The sequence below is a fragment of the Schistocerca piceifrons genome, chromosome 1 (genome assembly GCF_021461385.2).
Source record: "Schistocerca piceifrons isolate TAMUIC-IGC-003096 chromosome 1, iqSchPice1.1, whole genome shotgun sequence".
Taxonomy (NCBI): domain Eukaryota; kingdom Metazoa; phylum Arthropoda; class Insecta; order Orthoptera; family Acrididae; genus Schistocerca; species Schistocerca piceifrons.
In genome coordinates this window covers 889,509,148-889,530,564 of record NC_060138.1, presented here as the reverse complement: position 1 = coordinate 889,530,564, position 21,417 = coordinate 889,509,148, and the positions used below count along the sequence as shown (strand labels likewise).

The following is a 21,417-nucleotide window of genomic DNA, read 5'->3' as shown; positions in this document are numbered from 1 at the left end:
GTGATACATCCTTGATGGCATGGGCAGAACTCTGGTGGAATTTGGTGGCAATGTGGCATTATTAACTCACCATGGTTGTTTTTTCGCATGTATCAACATCTTGCTGTTTGAAGCATCACTGAGCCTGAGGGTGACACCACAGGGCATCATACTTTTTGCACCATTACAGAGAAGGGTTGTAGGCACCTTTGAACCAAATTTCAAACTCACGCATCACAATGGCAGCCAATTAGAAAAGTGATTCTTTTTGTGCAGTGTAGTCCCATCACAAGCATATGCTACCCCATCAGAGGCTCGGCCCCTAGTGAAGGCATTCATGTCACATACCGACTGTCCTGTAACTTACACACATCAGTTTATGTGAACATCACTAGTAACCAGCTGTTAACCCAAATAAATGGTCACCACCAAACTGTGCCCAAGAGTAAGATTAATCTCCCAGTGGCAGAACAAGCAGCTGAGCATAGGCTTCACTTCATTGGTTTAACCACAACTTACAAGCCTTTCCATCTGGATTCCCCTCTGCCCCCCCCCCCCCCCCCCATATGGACATGTAGACAGGAATTGTCCTTGTAGCTCATATTTTGATTCCTTCCTCTCCTTGGCTTGTGATTCCTTACTCCCCTTGGCCTAATCTCCAGTAGCCACTGTCTCATATCTGCCTCCACCTCTACTTTCCCTTGCCTCCTACTCAATCCTATCCATGTAAAATCTCACTTTCATTCCACTATCCCCCTCTTTCTCTGTTCCACCCCTTCCAACATTACACCTTCCTTTACTTCACAATGTAACCACACCTGCCTGCACCATGGCAAGCTTCGCAGTGTCACATACCTTTGTTTCCTTGCACTTGGGGCCTCTTCGACCCAGCAATCTAACCTTCCCTCCATCATCCCCTCCTCATCTCCTTTCTCCTCAACCAGGAACCTTCACTACTTACATTATGTGCTTATACTTTTCTACTTCTTGTTACATTTTCTCTCAGCAGGGTTCATTACCTATTACCTTTCTTTTAAGGGGAATAATGCATTAGTGACCTGTGTAAGGCACTTTGAAATGGAAATAATGGTGTTTGTTTTTGAATAACACAAGAAAACCCAATCAAAACAGCTTCAGAAAACTTCGTACATGAAATACAATTTGTAATTGACTGATAAATTAGTGTCTTCTAAACGCTTGGGTTAGATCAAGCTAAAGAATGTCAGTTTCTTAGGAAATACAAAGAGCTTTTGAAAGAAGTGACATTGATGATCAACACAAACCTGTAATAGTTTTTATGTCTTCCCTACAAGTACACTCACGGGATAGCTAGGAAAATTTTGCTTTTAGAACTGCAGTCTCACATTTGTATTCCACATGATCCTACTTTAAATATGTGTGATGTACAAATATTATATTTTGTGTTCATATGTTACAATGGAAATTAAAGAATTGTAATATGTTCCAAACATTAAATCATCCTGCTATGCAGTAACATTTCAGCATTCAAGTTTATAAAAATAATGCACGAAATTTAGTACTTGTAACTCCAATAATAAAATAACATCTAACAATTTCTGCTCTGAAAGTATTTATTTAATATGCTCTAACAGAAGTATCATGGTTCCATGTGCACTGTTATTAATTTTAATACACCTCTGACTGACTAGGCTGAAAAATGGAACAACAGTGTAACAACGAAATGTTCACTGTACTTCCATAAGACTTGTAAACAATGCAAAACATAACAAGAAGTTAGATATAATTTGCCATAAACACAACAAACAACTATGGATTGAATACTCAAAACTAATTACACCAATTTATAAAGTCAAATAACTTTTATACACAAATACAGAATTCATCTTAATAATTACATATGGATGACATGTTATGAGATCTAAACTACACACTGTGCAGGGAACATGTATGGGCATTACTGTTAAGTTAAATAACCATATTAATTAACATTTAAAAATAATATTTTTCAAGTGAAACGTTTGAGGGAAAAAATACTACTCTGAACACTCCTTTGAAAATAGTGCAAAGCTATGCTGCAATTCTGAGCCCTGTAACATTAAAATTTATATAAAACTGATGGACTTCTAATATAATAATAAAACTGTAAAATACAACACAAAACTAGGATTCAATCAAATGCACTCATTCAAACCCACAAATTCCACAAAATGAATCTGTGTGCATCTTTAATTGATGCATGATGACAATATGCTATTTGGCTGACTTGTTGATGGAACACAAGCACCTTAGTAAAGTATATATATATTTTTTTTTCTATAAACACTACAAAAAGGGAAAAAAGTTTTATGGTAAGAAATAAGCTAATTTTTCATACAAAAATATCATGGTTTTATATGTATCAATGAAATTGTTGTAACACAAGTACAAGCACAAGAGCACTGAGGAGGAATAAAGCCATACACTCAAACACACTAACAGAACGAAATGATTACAATGGTCCCCATCTTTATGGACTGCTAGTTTAAGGTTTACACAAAAATTTTATTCTGTGCAAAAATGAAGAATAACAATTGGATTACAGACAGCTTTCTAACTAAATTTCCTATTACGGAATTAATCATCCAACAGATATAGAAGAAGACATTAAGATTTTTATGAGATCTGGAAGAGACGTAAGTTTTCAAGACAAAATGACTGGCACCTGTCTTTTCAGCTCAACAACATGATGAAAATCTAATTAGGTACTGAGTGAGAATTGTTGATAAGCATGGTTTGTCATCTGGGAACTGGGCACTAAAGTTTTTATTCACCTTCTGTATTAATTTAAAATCAAATAGGCAGTTTTTGATATACTGCAGAAGCTACCAGAATAAAAAAAACACATCCCCTGCTCAAATAATTAATCTGAACAAGCATAGTAAACAAATAAAATAAAACAAAACACCTGTAAACACAGATCAATCTTACGGTGCTTATCAACTGAATACATATAAAGTCATTATATTGAATTTCGTTTTATATATACAGACATAGGACTTATTTGTAAATAAAAATACATCTGTGTCCTGACAGTAAATGCCTCTTCTGGTGAGACATAGGAAACAGATTTCACTGAGGTTACTGCATTTCACAGAATTTCCTTTTCTTAAGATCAAGATATGCAATATCTACTACATGCATCAAAGTACTTCACTCAGCAACACACAAAGCAACAAAATCACACCAGGTCCTGTCTTCAGCTCATTACATTATGAAAATATAGTGTTAAAATAAAGCTACTTTCTGAATAGTACTACTTCCAAATGTGAAATTAAGAAATTTAATTTCATGAATAATAAACAGAAAATCATTCGCAGGAGGGAGAGACACTCCTTTCACAGTGACAAATAATCACACTGAGTAATATTCCCATGACAATATTATCTCACAATTTACATAAATTTGTATTTGTGCCACTGGGAAGTATAATAAAACAAAATTAGGCACCCTTTACCTTATGGAGAACTTGTAGCAGATCTACACCATTTATGACTCCAAAGGAGAGAAAACACTTGTACTGTATAGCCCTACACTTACTATTATTATGACAAAATGTTATGGTACAGTCTTCTTTGAAAATATACAATGAATTTCTCTGAATTCAACAAATACATTTACTTCATTAGGGGACTTATACTATTTATGAAAGTCTTTGTATAAAACATCATACATGCTAGCTTTAAAAACCATCGTACTGCACATTAAATGCAATTTTTACACTATACAATCTTATAATTAGTAGCTATCTCAGCACAGCTATTTCAGACAACTACTAGAGGCATTGAAAAAAATTTATGAACATATTTTGCAACTTACATACTCCCCTGTCAAACTTCTAGCTTACATTCTAATGACATTCTACTTACATGTCTTATGAACAGAGAGGCATTTTCCTATGTTTATCATAACATAGGTAATAAAAGTTTATTTACATATCATACCCACAAAACTGCGGCAGTTCATTATACAAAAATAATTGAAATGTATGAATTATAGTTGGGATTTGAATTCACAATGACAGCATTGTTACAAAAACTGTCACACACACACACACACACACACACACACACACACACTCTGTGAAATGTTTAAATGACTAACAGTATTTCGAATGCCCAATGCCTTTTCAGCAGCTTTTACGGATAATGTGCGTCTGATATATACCTCTAAAGTAAAAATTAATGAACATAACAGAGAATAATTAAACCAACAAACAAATGAAGTTTTACCTGACTAAGCCACTGAAATTATCTATGATCATACCTCTGTAGGTTCAGTGACCATTTCTGACATTGCATGAAGACCTTCTCTATGTTCCTCAACATTTAAATCCACCGAGGGCCAACTACTTGGGTTATCTTGCACTTGTAGTCCACTTGAACTTATCACTTCTTCATACGTTTCTTCAGCACTAGTGCTCACTGCCCTTATTTTTCTGTCAGGGCCACCTTCAGTTGACGAAGCTTTCCTTTTTACTCGAGCTGCAGGAGGATCAGCTGAGCCTTCCTTGCTTGTCGATGAAGATCGTGTTTTTCGGGGTTGGTGGTCTGGCATTGACTGGAACTTTTCCAAAGCAGTCTTTAAAGGTAGAAGTCCTACAGCGTAGGGAATGTCTTTATTGGGTGATATGACTTGACCCTCAGTCTTGGCATCTGTAAGTAATATATAATTTTCAGGTAATTCGGTGATATCTGAAACAGTGATCTTTTGAACTTCACTTGTCTCAACTGCTTCTTGGGCATATACATCATGCACTACCACCTCTTTACCATTATCACAAATACTCTCCACGGTACTTACAATCTCAGTTTCATCATCTTTCATATCATTCTGGTTATCATTCTGTACAATAACACTTCTTTCCTGACCAACACACTGACTAGTGTTTGCCACTGTGTCCTCAACAGTTAGATCACACTCTTCTTGGTTAACATTCTCACTTTCACTAAGTGTACAGTTAAGATCCTCATTTTCTGTTACTTCTGTAGATGGGGCTGATATAAATGTATCAGCAGTATTGTCTGGATCATCTTTCTGTTGTTCTGAGTTTACAACAAGAGTAAAAGAACCTGTCACTTTTCTTGTTTCTGCTGCACATTTCTGATCATCCAGTTTTGGTGCATCTTCATCTCTACTGAGCATTAAACACAGTTCTTCTCTATTTGACTTTTCATTACACACTTCAGTATCACCACTTGCATCTGTTGTTTCTGAAGTCCTATGAGCAACTTCACTGTTATCACCTGTGTCCTGTTGTATATCAGAATTTTCATCACCCATCATGGCTTCTAGTGCTTGTTCAACAGACATTCCACTATTTTCTGATGAGTGAAGTTGATCTTGACCAGTTACCTGTTCACTTGCTTCCATGTCAGTAACATTTTGAAATCTTTGGCAGTCCTTGATGTCATTATGGTTCTGAAATTCTTCTGGTGTTTCATCAGTTTTAATATTAGTAGCAGTTTGTACTAAACAACCATCTGATGGATCTTCTCCATAAGGATCACCAGTTATAACTTCGTCACTAACTTCTCTATAAACAATATTTTCAACCTGTACTGAACTCACTAAGGTATCACTAACACTGACATTTGAATGCATAGGAATAACACTTTGATTTGAATTTTCATTTTTATTTGTAATTTCCTTTTCTTCGAAGCTAACTACAGTAGATTCCTGGCTTTCAGGGTAGTCATCTAGTGAAGGCAAACCAGCTGCATCTGTGTAAGTAAAAGTAACTTCATTCTCTTGCACACAATCACTTTCATTTGTTGTGACTTCACTATGATCTGTGGTCTCATCATTCTGTGTCTTGACAGTTTTCTCTTCTGAAAAAATTGCTACATTTTTTAACAGAGGTTCCACTAATTGTCCGGCTTCATAATTTTGGGCTGAGGAAGATTCAGATTTTATTTCAGTGGAGTCTTGTTGCACATTAAAATCTAGGGATTCAGGGCCTGAATTTTCTGCATGTAGTACTTCTCCAGTCTCAAATGACAAGTTTTCTGTCTGAATAATAGACTGACTGCTTTTTAAAACCATTTCATTTTCTGTGGATCCACAAGTTTGTGTTGCATCCACAACTTCATTTTCAAAAGAAACTGTCTCTGAACCACCTGCTTCATCTAGTGCACTATTGCTATTAGGCTGTACAGAATTTTCAGTAAGAGCAACACCGTCTACTGTTACAGTTTTCTGCTCAGCAACTTCATGATTAGCTGCAGATGCAGTATCTTCTTGCACTGTTGTTTTACTATCAAATGTCTCAATTCCACCTACATTGCTATCTGAAGATAAATTTTCTATCAAAATATTTTCAGACTGATCTTCTTCAATTGTAGGCATGTCACGGCCAACAGATGCGTGTGTTGCTTCAGATACTTGAGACACAGCTCCTAATGATGATGTTTCTGCTGTCTCTGTTGCTGTCTGTTCCGCAGTATTTTGTACTGGTTGCTCAGCCGTTTGCTGCCCTTCACCATCCACCTCCTGGACAATAAATTCTAATCTGTCTCCTGTCACTATGTTACCTTCTGCAACATGGCACTGAAAAACACCTCCATTAACAATATTCATTAACATTTCTTCATTTACTGTAACATAAGATCCATCTCCACTATCTAACAGAATTGGGACATCAGTTGGAATTCCAGCTTCCTTCAAGACTTCCATATACTGACCCATAACAGAAGTGGTATTACCAGAATCTGCCATTTGGTATATAATATTTGAACCTGTATTATCATTGTCAGCTTCAGATCCCGTCACTCCATCAGCCACTTGATACACAATATTTTGTGATTTATCTTGAGAGTTGGTGTTATCAACAATCTGGAACATTTCTTGGTTTGACACTACAGTATTAGCAACTTGATAGATAACATTAGTATTGGCATTTGAACAGTCGCTAGGAACTTGTTCTGTAGCAGGTGAAACAGTATTAGGTGCAACAACTTGAACTGGTTGTTGTTCTGGTGAATTAACTACCCTTTTTGGTGCATCATTTGGTTGTTCTTCCTGAACCAGAACCTTTCTAGGAGGATCTACTGCTGGTTTCTGTATTGATTTTGTTATGTAAGTTGTGTGTGAAACAGGTTTTTTTACAGATGATGTCTGAATGCGGGAAGGTGCACGAGATGATGTAACACCAACAGGAGTTACAGGCATTTGCATTTTCATTGTTGTTGCTGTTCCAGTATGTGAAGTTATTTTGCGAAGTGGATCTGGCTGTTGGGAAATTGCCCCTGATGCTTTCTCCAGTGGATCTACAGCCATTTCTTGACGAAGAACTTCCAAGGCTTTCCTACTTGCTTCTGCTTCCTTATGAAGAGCCATATCTGCATCTGTAAGTACCTTCTCCTGGAATACAATATTCATCTGCCTTTTTACTGGCCTTCCACGCTTTCTAGCAGGTATGGTCTCAGCAAGAAATGTAGTTTGAGCTTGGGCTCCAGCTGTATCTTTTACACTTACAGTTTCTGTGACCTGATGTGGTACTTGTGCTGATAATGTTCTATTACTTATAGGCACCACAGCAGTAGGCTGCTCAACAGCTTCAGACTTTATTGTCCTTGGTTTGATATTTGGCTCAGTCTTCACAGGTTCACTTTTTATTGAACTTGTTCCAACTGAATTCTGAAATCTTATTGTTTTGCTCACAGTTTGAAGGGACTGAGTCTGCTTAGTAAATTCACTACCAGACAATGATAACAGAAGCTGAGCAGTGTCTGTCTGCTGCTGATTATCTGGCTGTTGCATAATAACTGACTTATTGCCTGAAGGTTGAATGATTTGTTTGGCATCAACTGTCAATTGTGACGAGCTTGCACTTGATGATGGAAGACTCTTTGTTACAAAATTTTGTTGTATTGGGACACGTTTTGATCTCCCAACAAAAGCTTTCCTTGCTGCATCACCTGTGAGGATAAAGGACTTTCGTTAAAACTAAGTATCTATGATGTACATTAGTTGTTCATAAACAGTACACTTACTGCACAAAAAGTGTCACTTAAATATTCATTTCTTTAGCATATTTGGAAGTCTAAAACCCAAAATAGCTGCTCTAAAAAAAAGGTGGTGGTAAAAGAACACGAATGTTTAATTAAATTATATCTGGCACTACACTTCTAACGCCACTGTTGTTCGAGTTCTAATGCAGGTCAATAGACAGTTTCAGACAACTGAATGTAGCTGATGTTTGACTGAGGCAGATATAAACAAAGTAAAAAGTAAACACAGCATCACTAAGCCTGGGTACTGTAATATGGAAATGTAGTAGGTCGAGTTCAAGAAGGAAGGCTGGGACTTAACAGCCAACTGATAGCAAGGTTATCAAAGACTAGCTTGGATTGACCAGGATGATGACCCACATGTTCCAAGGAAAACCTATATCGGGATGGTTGAGCTCAGATTTTCATTCAAATCCTCCAAATTGTCCAGCATTATGAGAATAGTTTAACACCTCTTAGTAGTGCAAATTCATTGAAATGTGCAGAGGGAAACTATAATAGACCTGTGAAATCATATAAGTGCATTCTACAAATCAATGAAGAGGGTACTATAATCATTAAACTGTTGATATAATGATACAGGATACTAGGCAGTAAATGGCAACTTTACTAAGAACAGGGAATAGAACATCTAATCACATCTCAATAAGAATTATGGGGGAAGACTTGGGTAGATCCCAGTGCTCAATCCAGACATTCACATCATATAGCTGTTAAAAACCATAAGGCACCATTATGAGGAACACTTTGTTGGAAACAAATCTGCCCTGACCAATCATTGATTCACACTGCTGTCATCTTGATATGCAACTCTTCGGATTGAAATGCCTTATATGTTGTACAAAGTTTGACTAATAGCTTGCCTCAAGTGCTCTGCCGGAACATGATCAGCATGTGAATTGATGTATTAACCCTCAGCACTGAGACTCACACGCATTCAGGCCTGAGCTGTGATTGCTATGAATACAGTTCTGTCACGGTTTAACACCATTCACATGCACAGTACAATCTCATAAGATGCTTTTTTTTTGGGGGGGGGGGGGGGGGGGGTGTCTGTGAGTAAAACACTCATTAAGCAGAGTAATGTCTTAAAGATGGAGGTGTCATAGCAGCTGCTTATACAAGAAATAATGTGAATATGGTTCTAAAGGAAGGAATTGTGGATATGTTAAATAATTATATGACTACTGTAATTAAAATTTAATTAATACATGCATAAAATGCAAACTTCATTTTTGGGAGTACAGAATTTTAAAAAAACCTAGTGGCATATCTGTTGCTTTGTCTGCACAGAGTTTTTCTACATTATTCACACTGCAGTTAAGGTCATCAGGCAATTCAAACAACAAAGAACACATCCATGCATCAGACTAATCTAGCTTGCAGTTTAGAAGGAACAGGCTCTTATTTGTATTCCATCTCTGTTTCACTTAATTCACCATTATTTTCCACATCACCTTTTACTAAGTCATCTATGTCCTGTATTTGAGATGAGGTAACATTATTATTAACCAAAACAGGCTTGAAACTGTAAAGTATCAAGTTTTTTGTAGATTTCCTGTCTTCATTAACAGGAACATTAGCACTGACATTTCCCTTCCACATGCCTACAGCAAAAAATTCATTTGATCAGTCATGTACAATACAAAACATTCCCACGAGATACAAAATTAGCTCCAAAAATCCAGCCTTCTTGGAACAATTTTCCATGACTAAGGTTTCACAGCCAACCCACCCAGGTGAAATAAAACTATTTGTATCCAACAAATTCAGCAGCTTCACAGATTCTAGGACATTCATGCGTTGTAGATATAGTTCAACATGACACTTGCAATAAAACTGTTTTGTCATATAATTCCTTAACCCAGGGGCTGAAGTTTAATGGTCATATGGGGAGAAAGGAAAGCAAGTTCAACATCTTGCAGCAAAACATCTTTTGGTTGAGTAGCACAGTTTCCAACAAGAAGCACAATATTGTTATTTTCTTTCATAATTTAGTGATCAAACACTTTTAACCATGTGACAAACTGTATTATCATCCAGGTTTCTTGCTAGTTCAAATACTAGCTTGGCAGTTTAAGAATATTTTGAAACAATAGTACTTTGCAACTTATCTGCATTAAATATGTCATGGTTTTTACGCTGTGCCATAAAGCCCTTTAAATACACTTTTTTTCCAGGTAGTATCATCGTCTTCGTTCATTGAGTCTTCATTACTAAAGATTTTTAAATAAACAATTCCACAATGCCTCTTAACCTTACAAAGCCACACAACAGACACAGTCAAACTTTCTATTTTCATCCTCCTCACAATTTTGACAGCCCTTATTTTGATTACTGGTACACTTAGAGCAAATTATGCCACCTTAGTTGTTGTATCCACTGAAGTAAAGTGTTCAGTAAAACATCCTGCACTTCAGCATATCAGCTAGCTCTCAGTTTCTGTCACTTCACTGCCTAGTAACAGGCTCTTTGCTCTACTTTCTTCAGTTTTCTAACAATGCTTCATTTTATCAAAGATTTTTCATGAAAAAGGAGGAAACTAAGGTGTAGGCTTTCTTCTCAAGAAGAAAATTAAAAACATGGCGTTTCCATGTCAACTGGTGTAGTGGTCCCCACTTGATCATCTGATCTCAGATATTGTTCGAGTTGTGTGTGCAAGTTGATAGATGAGGAAAGAAAGATTTCTATCCCACAAAATTTCACACTTTGTAACTAGGAGCCTCATAATAGAAAGGTAACAAACTGCTGTGGCACATTTCAAAAACCTAACTAATTTTGAAGTGCTGTATACCAATGAAAAATTGTGATACAACTAGGCAATTCCATGTCAAATCAACAAATGCTACAACCTGACCCTCTCAGATTTTTTGAAATTAAGTATGCATATATTACTCATAAATCATGACACAAATTAATTTTTTCACATTTTTCTGACAAAACGTTACCGAGTAACAGACCTTCCAAAATTGAAAAGATGACAAATTTTTGACTCGCGCAACAATGTTGCTTTCTTTACAACTCGTGTTCTAATTAAGCTAAAACAATAAAATTTACTTCATTGGAAAGCTCTTTTAAAGAGCTTTTATATGATACCGAACGTCATTAGTTTAATATATATATATACACACATTGTCAAAAAACATTGTTGAATTTACCGAATTTTGAAGAACTGTATTTTTAAAATTCTCAAAAAAATATACGTGAAAGATACACTTTACGTCTACATATTCTGAAAGTTTCAACTTGGGATGAGCATGGGATCACTATCAAAAGTAATTTTACGTTAAGGGTGGTGCTTTAAAAATTCGTAAAAACTAATTTATTTTAGATATTAGGCCTACTTCTCACCAGCTGTATGTTGTAAAATGTGGAAATTAAAAATAACTTATAATTGACAAAAGAACATATGTTTTATGCTTCTGTAATTAATAAATACAAAATGAAATCTTAAATAAATAAATAAAAAACACAGAAAGATGAATACCTGAGATCAGACCTAAATTCAGTTAGTAATTACTATTATTTACAAATAGGCGTCCTATTAGTGCACTTCTTCATACTTCGAACTAATCAGTCTGTTGCACATCAACATTTCTGCATTGGATAACTTATATGTTCGCCCTGTAGCAGTTTGAGGGTTCATGATTGCCACTACTTCCCTACTGCTTATGGAAAGAATGTCTGGATGACTCGGAAATGTAAAAGATGGTGACAGTCCATGTGGATGTAAGAAACTAACTGTGATTTCATCCTTCTCCTGATTTTTTTCAAGTACACAGGTTAACCACCAGTATCCATTATAATCACAAGCAACATACCCTTTTATGTCTTTGAACGGTATTGTATCACTGTCAGAAACTGTCACCAGTTCAATTTTACTATCATCAGAGTTTGAATACACTTTTGTTATTATTTTGTCCTTGCTAAAAGGAATAAAAGTGTGAAGTTTTTTGTCCCTACAATTTTGCAGCATTTCTCAAATCTCTCCATAAGTTTCATTTCTTCATTTTTGTGATCTTCTTTAGTAGCATACTTAAAGTTAATTCCATCTAAGTTATCCTTGGCAAACATATAAAGTTGTTTTGGTGTCATTATTTGATCACTGTATGGCCATTGCAGACTTGCTCGAGTTGCAAGTCATTTTAACTGTTCCACCAACACCATCACTAGCTCCCTTCCCATGCAAGGTGGCTGAAAAATGCCATTCAGCTTCAGTTTGGAAATCATCTTCATGATGGCACAGGTTGATAAAGTTCTTCCTATTTTTATAATGAGCTGCTGCTCCATCAGAGAAATAATATATTTTTCTTGGTTTTCTACCGAATCAGGAAGTTCATCAAGTACGATTGGAACAAATGCACAGCAACAGTGTCATGTGTTAGGCATTCTGATATGATTACAAGACTTGTGTTCTCAAGTTTGTTCCCATCCTTGTAATAAGCAACAATGGGATGAATCATTGCTTGCATGTTTGTCCAGTGATAGTCTTGAACTTCGTCCTTTTGGAAGGTTGATTGTTGACTAGCAACAAATGAATGTCGTGTAAATGATTTTAATTTATAAAAAAAAAAAAAAAAAAAAAAAAAAAAAAAAAAAAAAAAAAACAATCAATAAAGTTGTCAGATGATTTTATGATTGCTTTTAGAGATGTGTGACCAACGGAAACCCATTGCTGATAAGTTATATTATCACTATCATTAGTATTCAACAAATCTTGTAAATATGTCTTAAATGTTTCTGGGCCAGGGCAAAATTTACATTCACCAAAATGACAAGCAGGTAATGATGGATTACATACAACTCTTGCAATGCAGTCTTTGTAAGTTTTTATTGGATTATATTCATCCTTTGTTAGCTGAGGAATGTTACATCCAGTCAGCATGAGTTTGAAGTTTTGATGGGTAGTATACACACAGACACCATGTGTACCACTACTTCCAGCTAAAACACAATTTTTGGGACGTAGGTCTGCAAACGTTGAAAATCCAATGTGGAGCTCTGGATGGTTGTATTTAAACTTCGCGTAAATTTCTTTCAAATTACTTAAAACTAGCCGTTTTTGTACTTGCAGTTTTCTCCGTTATCTCTCACAAAATTCCCAGCTTATCTCATCAGAACAACAAAAGTTTCTAACAAAATCAGCAGTTGTTTGATCAAGAGTCTTGGCAGGTTTTGGGTTTGGTGAAGACAAAAATCCCTTGGCCTTCGCCAAATCTTTTACTCTTCGAGCCATGTAATTTGTTACATTAAATTCATATAGAAGCTTCTTAACACTCCAGCTTTTAGGTAAAATGGTAAGAATTTCCATCTGTTTACTTCGAGATGTACATGTACGAAATTTATCTTTTAGCTGACTGATCATCTCAGATTCTGCACGATCATGTACCTGTTCTTCTTTTTTGGAAGGGAGCAATAATACCTTTGTTTGAATTGTTGAAGTTAATTTAATTAGTTTTTCCTTAGGATATTTTGCTTCACACAGTCATTTATTCTTAATTGGCGATTCACCAACGGACTGCAAAGAAGCATTCAACCTTTCTAAGGCCTCACTTGCTGCAATGTCTTATACGTCACTATCACATAAAACCTTTTCACTTTCTTGTTTCACCACAGAATACAGTAGATCATCATCATTTTCTGTGCTAGACGTATCACAAATTTCTACTCGTGCAATTTTATTACGGCAGTTGTCACACACTTTTTGATTTAAAGTTAAGAAAGGTTTTCTTGCTATCATCCATAGTGAAACAGGCCGTAACTTTTTCTTGTGGTTATTGTGGCCCTTTTCATTAAATGGATTACAGCACAAAGCTGAAATTTTAGGCATTTTATATTTCTTAAGTGAACAAACTAATTTAAAACAATGTTTCTGAAGTTGAATGCCCCAGCTTTCTATATTCAATACTACACAATATTACTTCTCTATTCTTTCACTTCCTGTAAAAAATATTTCATTATGTTAATAGCATGCAAACATTAACTGGTTGTAGGCATACAAACTCACAGACTCTTGTGAGGTTTGTACAAAAGTACCTCTAAGCTACATTCAAAACACATTTCAGAGTTAATCACATAATTTCACTACAGCTGCCTCACAACAAAAGAACGTGTGGGTCACTTTCAACAATAGGTCAAAATTGCTGACAATATTAACCAGAGCTAAATACCGAATAGATTGCAGATAGTAACACCAAAGAATCATTTTATATATAATCTTTAAAATGAGAGATAGCTTCATTTTTTTCTTTTTTTGCCCTGTGGTTTTACAGCTATTAATAAATAGTTAGCATTAAAGTTTAATAAGCAGTTATTCACTTCAAATGTACAATTTGTGGACCATGTAACAAAATCTAACACTGTAATATTTTCATGTGTAGCAAAATAATAGAAATTCACCTATCTGACTGTGATTTTGGAGAATCGTGGTAAACATAAAATTGCTTTTGATAGTGATCCCATGCTCATCCCAAGTTGATGAATATGTAGATTTAAAGTGTATCTTTCACATATATTTTCTTGAGAATTTTAAAAATACAGTTTTTAAAATTTGATAAATTCAACAATGTTGTTTTTTATAAACAATGTGTGTATATACAAATATTAAACTAATGATGTTTGGTATCATATAAAGCTCTTTAAAAGAGCTTTCCAATGAAGTAAATTTTATTGTTCTGGCTTAATTAGAACCACGAGTTATAAAGAAAACAACATTGTTCCGCGAGTCAAAAATTTGTCATTTTTTCAATTTTTGTAAGTCCATTACTCGGTAACTTTTTATCAGAAAAATGTGAAAAAATTAATTTGTGGTACTATTTATGAGTACTATAGGCATACTTAATTTCATTTAAATCCAAGAGGGTAAGGTTGGAAACATGGTTTCATTTGTTGATTTGATGTGGAATGACCAGCTGCAACACATGTTAGTGGTTTAAAAGTTTGCATTGAGTACATTCTGTAACAGGGTGTACACGCGGACAAGGAAAAAAAAAAATTCCCGGATATTCCATTTAAAAAATATCTTTTTCCCGGACGAAAATAAACTTTTTCCCTGGAGAAAATACACTTTTTCCCTGGAGAAAATAACACTTTTTCCGCGCTAAATGACAGTAAGATTTCCGTTGATTTTTTCCTCAGAACTGTAAAACTTATCAATCCTTCGAATGGTTAACGTTTTTGTGCAGCAACATATACGCTGCATATTTTCGCAATACGAAAATATAAATTCGAATTGCACCAAACACAGCATGTTAGTTTCCGGGGCGTTGAAATCGACATTGCGATGTCCTTTTTGTAAGCAGTCATATCTCGTGCCACGTCATCTTGCCAGCCGATGACAGCAGATATTCAGAGCATAGGACACGTGTTATAGTCAGCCAATAGCAAGATCACTGTTACGTAGCTCGAACACACAAAGAGAAAAAGTTAATGGTTTACATTAATATACACTGAGTAGCTACAAAAAGTGCTAAGCTTTTACATATAATATTGGCCTCTAAGATTAATAAGCTACAAGAGAAACTAAGCTTTCACATGTAGTATTGATCTCTTTTTGCATGTCTTGTACTTTAAGATATATCACACAAATGTGCCAATGAGTTTAAAATAATGACATAAATGTCTGGTCTCCTGGGCTCGAAATTCTTGTCAATGGCTGGTCCTCAAAGTGTTTAGTTTTAAACGTTCTGTGATTTAAGAAATTCATCCCATTTTTTGACACGTAGTATAATTCATCCTGCGTAAAAAAAATTACTTTTTTAAGTACCGCTTTTCGAACCACCGTTCGTAATACTATCGAAAAACTGTTAGAAATAGGTTCGATTTAGCAGTTGCCAGAGAGCGCCAGAAAATAGGCATCATCGCGCAGCTGCAGTGGTGTAGGAAACCCGTATGTTCGTATGCATACAGCACTAAGAGAGCTTACATTACGCCATAAAAGAAGCAGGAAGTCAAGAGGATACTCCAGGAGCATCGGAATTTCGTAAACACTACTAATAAGCATAATTCGGCTTGAAGTGCACATTAGTTTTTTCCAGATTCACAATGAAGTAGGTCCCATCTCATATTAAGCTTTTCAGTTGGTTTTTGGGATGTAAATTTTCTTGGAGTACCAGTACTGTACTATCTCATATTTGATTCTTTATTGTGGCATAATGCCATACATGGTAGAAGATGAAACGTGCATTTGAAATTCTGCGAACAGTTGGAACTAGCCAATACTGTGGAATGAAACAATTCGTTTCAAATAAATTGATTGCCTCAGCGGAAAGATTAATAAAGAGAAATTTCTTTAGCAAACTGACAAAAATAACTTCATTGTTCTGCAAGGCGATTAATGCTTGACTGCTAATAACTTGGAAAAAAATAAATAAAATCAGAAAACTGAAACTATTAATATTTTTTCCCTCCGTAATTATGTGAATGTATTTTAATTCAGTTGATAGCTCCCGGCCACGGAAATCCGTTTTGTTTTCATATGATATGGGAGCTGTAAAAGAAGAGGAAACAGCGTAATCACTTGGTAAACACGGGTCACGTGGAAACAAACCCCCTCCCCATTCCAATCTGCGCATCCGCGAATCTGGCAGGCAGGGCGCGTGAGAAAAATTTTTCTCGTTTGCATCTGGCTGCTTGCTGCTACTGCCGATACAGCTAATAGCCACACTTCAGGTAGTGGGAAGTGGCAGGAGAAGGTACTGCTTATACGCGAGTCAACTGCGCATGCGCATGAGCCCGCTGGCAACTGGTCAAACGAACCTAATGTAAACAGTTGTGACGTCACGTTCATAGAAACGAGGCCTACGAGAAAGACAGGCCACGGCGCGTACGTCACGAAGGTAGTCCTGCGCTCGCTCGCTCAAATCACCAGACAACCTACGTTTCTACACCTGTTAACTCGTAATTAGGCGTGTCCGTACAAACGAAAACTGGATGCTCTACTGGGATCCGCTGTTATGGAATCTTATTGTTATTATTCCTATAATAATGGGGAGTTCATGGGCCTACCTATAATTTTGTTACAGCTGTACTGGGGTACAAGAAAATAAAATCATGCTAATATGATTATCAGTTGCATAAGGGACCGCTTCCAGTATGTAATGAGTATTCTTAAGCAGAAGAGACTAAAGTTATAAACAAGCCGTTATGCCATTTGTATCGAGTATTGATCTTGAATTAAATTTTGCTGTAGTACTGTTAATCAGTAAGACTTCATAATAGCAGATTACAGTGGAAGATGCAATTCTCGTTAGTACTTAGACGCCCAGCTGCGAGTTAACAGGTTTAGAAACGCATTTTGTCTGTTGAGCTGAGCGAGCGAGCGAGCAGTTCAGGACTACCTTCGTGACGTACGCGCCGCGGCCTGTCTTTCTCGTGGGTTCAAAAATGGCTCTGAGCACTATGGGACTCAACTGCTGAGGTCATAAGTCCCCTAGAACTTAGAACTACTTAAACCTAACTAACCTCAGGACATCACACACATCCATGCCCGAGGCAGGATTCGAACCTGCGACCGTAGCGGTCGCGCGGTTCCAGACTGTAGAGCCTAGAAACGCTTGGCCACTCCGGCCGGCCTTTCTCGTGGGCCTCGCATAGAAAGCAGTTTATTGTTACGAAGTATTACATAGTCTTCGCCCCTTTGACATATTTTTGCTGTTTGTAGATGCTTGTGCGTGCACGGTATTTCGTTGTAAATAGTGCATTTCCTTTGTCGCTAAAGTTTTATTTTTTCCCCTCTCGTTTATATTTTATTGCTGCAGTATCAGTCTCCAGTTGCAGGATAAAGTAACATTCTTTGCTAGAGAATCAATCCTTACCAGTCAAAATTACAAAAATTTAACTGAATGCTAAAACAATGAAAACTTCCCGGAATTCCGAAAAATTCCCGGGTCGTATACACCCTGTGTAAGATTAATATGACATGATTTATAATTTTTGTACCAAGTGACACTCAGAAGTTGACAATAAAATTTGTCACAGCAAAATTTCTCGCAAGTTTTTGTATCTTGATCTTTTAGTGTAGGTGATTTTGTTTGAGTCATCAGTCTTCTAATTGATGTGATGCAGTGCGCCATGAATTCCTCTTCTGTGCCAACCTCTTCATCCCACATTCTCAATTATTTATTAGATGTATTCCAATCACTGTCTTTCTCTACAGTTTTTATACTTTGCCTCTCCCTGTAGTACCATGGACGTTCTCCCCTAATGCATTATCACATGTCCTATCATCCTGTTCTTCCTCTTGTGCATGTTTTCTGTGTGTTCATTTCTTTGATGATTCTGAGGAGATCCTCTTTATTCCTTACCTCATCAGTCCAGTTAATTTCCAACGTCCTTCCATAGCACTGCATCTCAAACACTTCAATTCTCTTCTTTTCCAGTTTTCTCACAGTTTATGATTCACTACCTTACAATTTTGTGCACAAAACACCCATTCTAAGAAATTTCTTTCTCAAATTGAGACCTGTTTGATACCAGTCAACTTCTAACCAGGAATGCCCTGTTTCCCTGTGCTAGTCTGATTTTTGTGTGTTCCTTGCCTCATCCGTCACGGCTTATTTTGCTTCCAAGGTAACAGAATTCCTTCACTTCAACTACTTCCTGATCATCAATTTTGATATTAAGCTTCTTGCTGTTCGCATTACCTTCACCTTTATTTAACTGGATTTTGTGTGTGTGTGTGTGTGTGTGTGTGTGTGTGTGTGTGTGTGTTTGTTTGTTTGTTTGTTCAGAACTCAAATAACCATTGTCCAAAGTAGTTAAATGCAACTCTCAAAAATTCTCAAGAAAATCAACTTTATGAAGTTTTCTGGGTGTCTTCAATACCAGTGTCTTTTCTGATGGCCCACATCACTCTGTGCTACATGTGCAGCCCAGGTACCATACTGAAGCATGGTATATTTTTAAACAAAGGTGTGTGCTCTATGTGTGTGTGTAAAATATATAAAGATGAAAAGAAATTGCTTTGATTCATTTCCATTTTTTTAAATTTAAATAGTCTTCATTATTAATCTTGTATAAGAGATGTTAATGTGAGTGATTTTTTATGTAGTATGTAAATAGAAATAAGAAGATGTGCATGTTTCATAAAAATGACAATTAGATGTGTATTAATTAGCATAAATTTTATGAATTTTATATTTAAATGATGTAAGTATTCTAACTGGAAAAACAAAATAAAAGTTGATCCAGCAATTAACAGTCTCAAGCTCTACCGATTTTTTTCCATCTTTATGTATTTTTTGCTTCACAGAAATGCTCCTAGAACATACATACACCTTTGTTTAAAAATGTACCATGGCTGGGAACTGAACCAGGGCTACAAATGTGACAGGTATGTATTCCACCACAGAGCCACACAGCTTATCAAAGAAACAACCTTGCTTTACGGTAATAAAGTTGCTTGGAAAAATTCAAAGTTCGAAATTTTTATAGTTGCACTGATTTGTTTTCGCGGATTGGTATTTGAGTTCTGAACTTAACATCCCATTTATCCATGTGGTTTCCCTATCAGTTCCTAATTTGTACACCGTTCATTCCATTCATTGGATACTGTAATTTTTCTTCGCCTTCACTGAGGATAGCAATGTCACCAGAAAATCTTATCATAGATATGCTTCCACTCAGAATACTAATCCGACTCTTGAAATTTTCTTTTATTTCTGCCACTGCTTCTCTGATTATAGATTAAACAGTGGAGGCAAAAGACTGCATCCCTGCCTTACATCTGTTCCCACTTGATTCTTGTACATATTGTGTATTACATGCCTTTCTCTGTAGCTTAATCCTATTTTTATCAGAGTTTGAAACATCTTGCACTATTTTTACATTGTCAAATGCTATTTCCAGATCAACAAATCCTATTAACGTTTCTCTTCAGTCATGCTTGCGAAGCGTAATGTCAAGAATGCCTCTCTAGTGCCTCAGAGTTCTATGAATATTTTGCCAGTTTCCAAGATCGAATATACAAGAAAGCTAGTTGTACTAGTGACTTCAGTTTAAGAATACTATCAGGATGTAGACTGAAAATTGCAATGATCTGTCAATAATAATGTTCTCTGTTAATGATTTGTAAATTCCTTTCGCTGAAGAAAAGTTTTCATTTTGATGTAGAACTACATACATCACACAGATTGTTATCTGAAGCATCTGTATTACTTTGAGATGGTGAATCTGGAATGTGGATGATAATGACTCAGAGTTCTTTTAATCTGACCAAGAATTTAGAAACAGAAAGGATTTGTTCCCACAAAACAAAACAAAAGCACAACATCTGAAAACTGTAATGTTTGCCTTTCCCATTTTTCCACAGTTTGATGAGTCTAACACATGATTTTCTGTGCTGAACAATGATCTTTTCATGTATAAGCTAACATTTACAGTCGCCTCTTGAAGATGAACTTGTAATGCTGGTAACAATGATCAGACTGATCATGACATTATAGTGTATGAATATGTAACTGCAGACATGGTCTGTGTAGGTGTCCCAGTGCCTTTTGTACCTTTGAATGAAAGAATACAGTTGTTTACATTTCGTTTTCAAAACTGACCTGATCTTCATTGCACATGTAAGAGCCACTAAAAACCAGTGGTCTGATTCTTGGTACTCAGGACAAACATTCAAGGTCATTACATATCAAATGACCCTATCTCAATGATGTTCAGCCATCTTCAATTTTGTTGAAATGTCTAGTACAGAATGTATATGAAATTCTGCTAATTTTCAGCTCCATCCCTACATTGGTGTAGACACTAGAGCCACTTTCGCAAAGGTCACTTACTTTGGAAATGAAAACAGTCAAAAAATTCCTCATCTAGCAAATCACTGTTCTCGACTTAATCCTGCTATTTGCCACATGACACAACTTTTTGTGCTGGATACAGAAATAACATAAATCAGGGTTAAAAAAATAAAATTGAATACATAATCATTTGTCAGTGCATTGTTTGCCTGAAATTAGTGAATAATGAAACCTACTACAAAATTATCTGCTTTCTTATCAGCCTGTTAAAGTTACCAAATATACTACATTTTGACTATGTTTGATACCTTGTATCTTAGAATTACCATCTATGATTTGATAACTGTTAAGACCATTGAAAAGACAGTATTTAAGAAGCCTATCTGAAACTCTAATTTTCACTCTTGAACCATTTCAGAAAAGGTGTAAAAATTTGGCTCACATTATCATAAAAAAAAAAAATCACCTATCATATTACATTCTTATCCATCATGCACGCACTAACTGAGTGTGAAGCAGCTGCACCTATAATCATACACCAATTTGGATGTAATTCACAACATTTGAAAATATCCTCTCCCCACCCTTTCCACAACCCTTTTGTTACTAGCTCTTTCCAAAGAACTTATAATCTCCATTTTCTTCCGCATCCTCATCTCATATACTTC

At 36.0% G+C, this 21,417-nt stretch overlaps 1 protein-coding gene across 2 annotated transcripts in view; it reads right to left on the bottom strand.

Moving 5' to 3' along the window:
* Positions 1-1,570: 1,570 nt before the first annotated feature.
* The window catches only part of LOC124716871 (probable GPI-anchored adhesin-like protein PGA55), a 132,970-nt gene continuing 113,123 nt past the window's right edge, over positions 1,571-21,417 (bottom strand). For both annotated transcript variants that reach the window (XM_047243427.1, XM_047243434.1), the window contains one exon: positions 1,571-7,916. In XM_047243427.1, the coding sequence (XP_047099383.1) occupies positions 4,258-7,916 (3,659 nt within the window). In that variant the 3' untranslated portion in view covers positions 1,571-4,257. The remainder of the gene's footprint in view (positions 7,917-21,417) is intronic.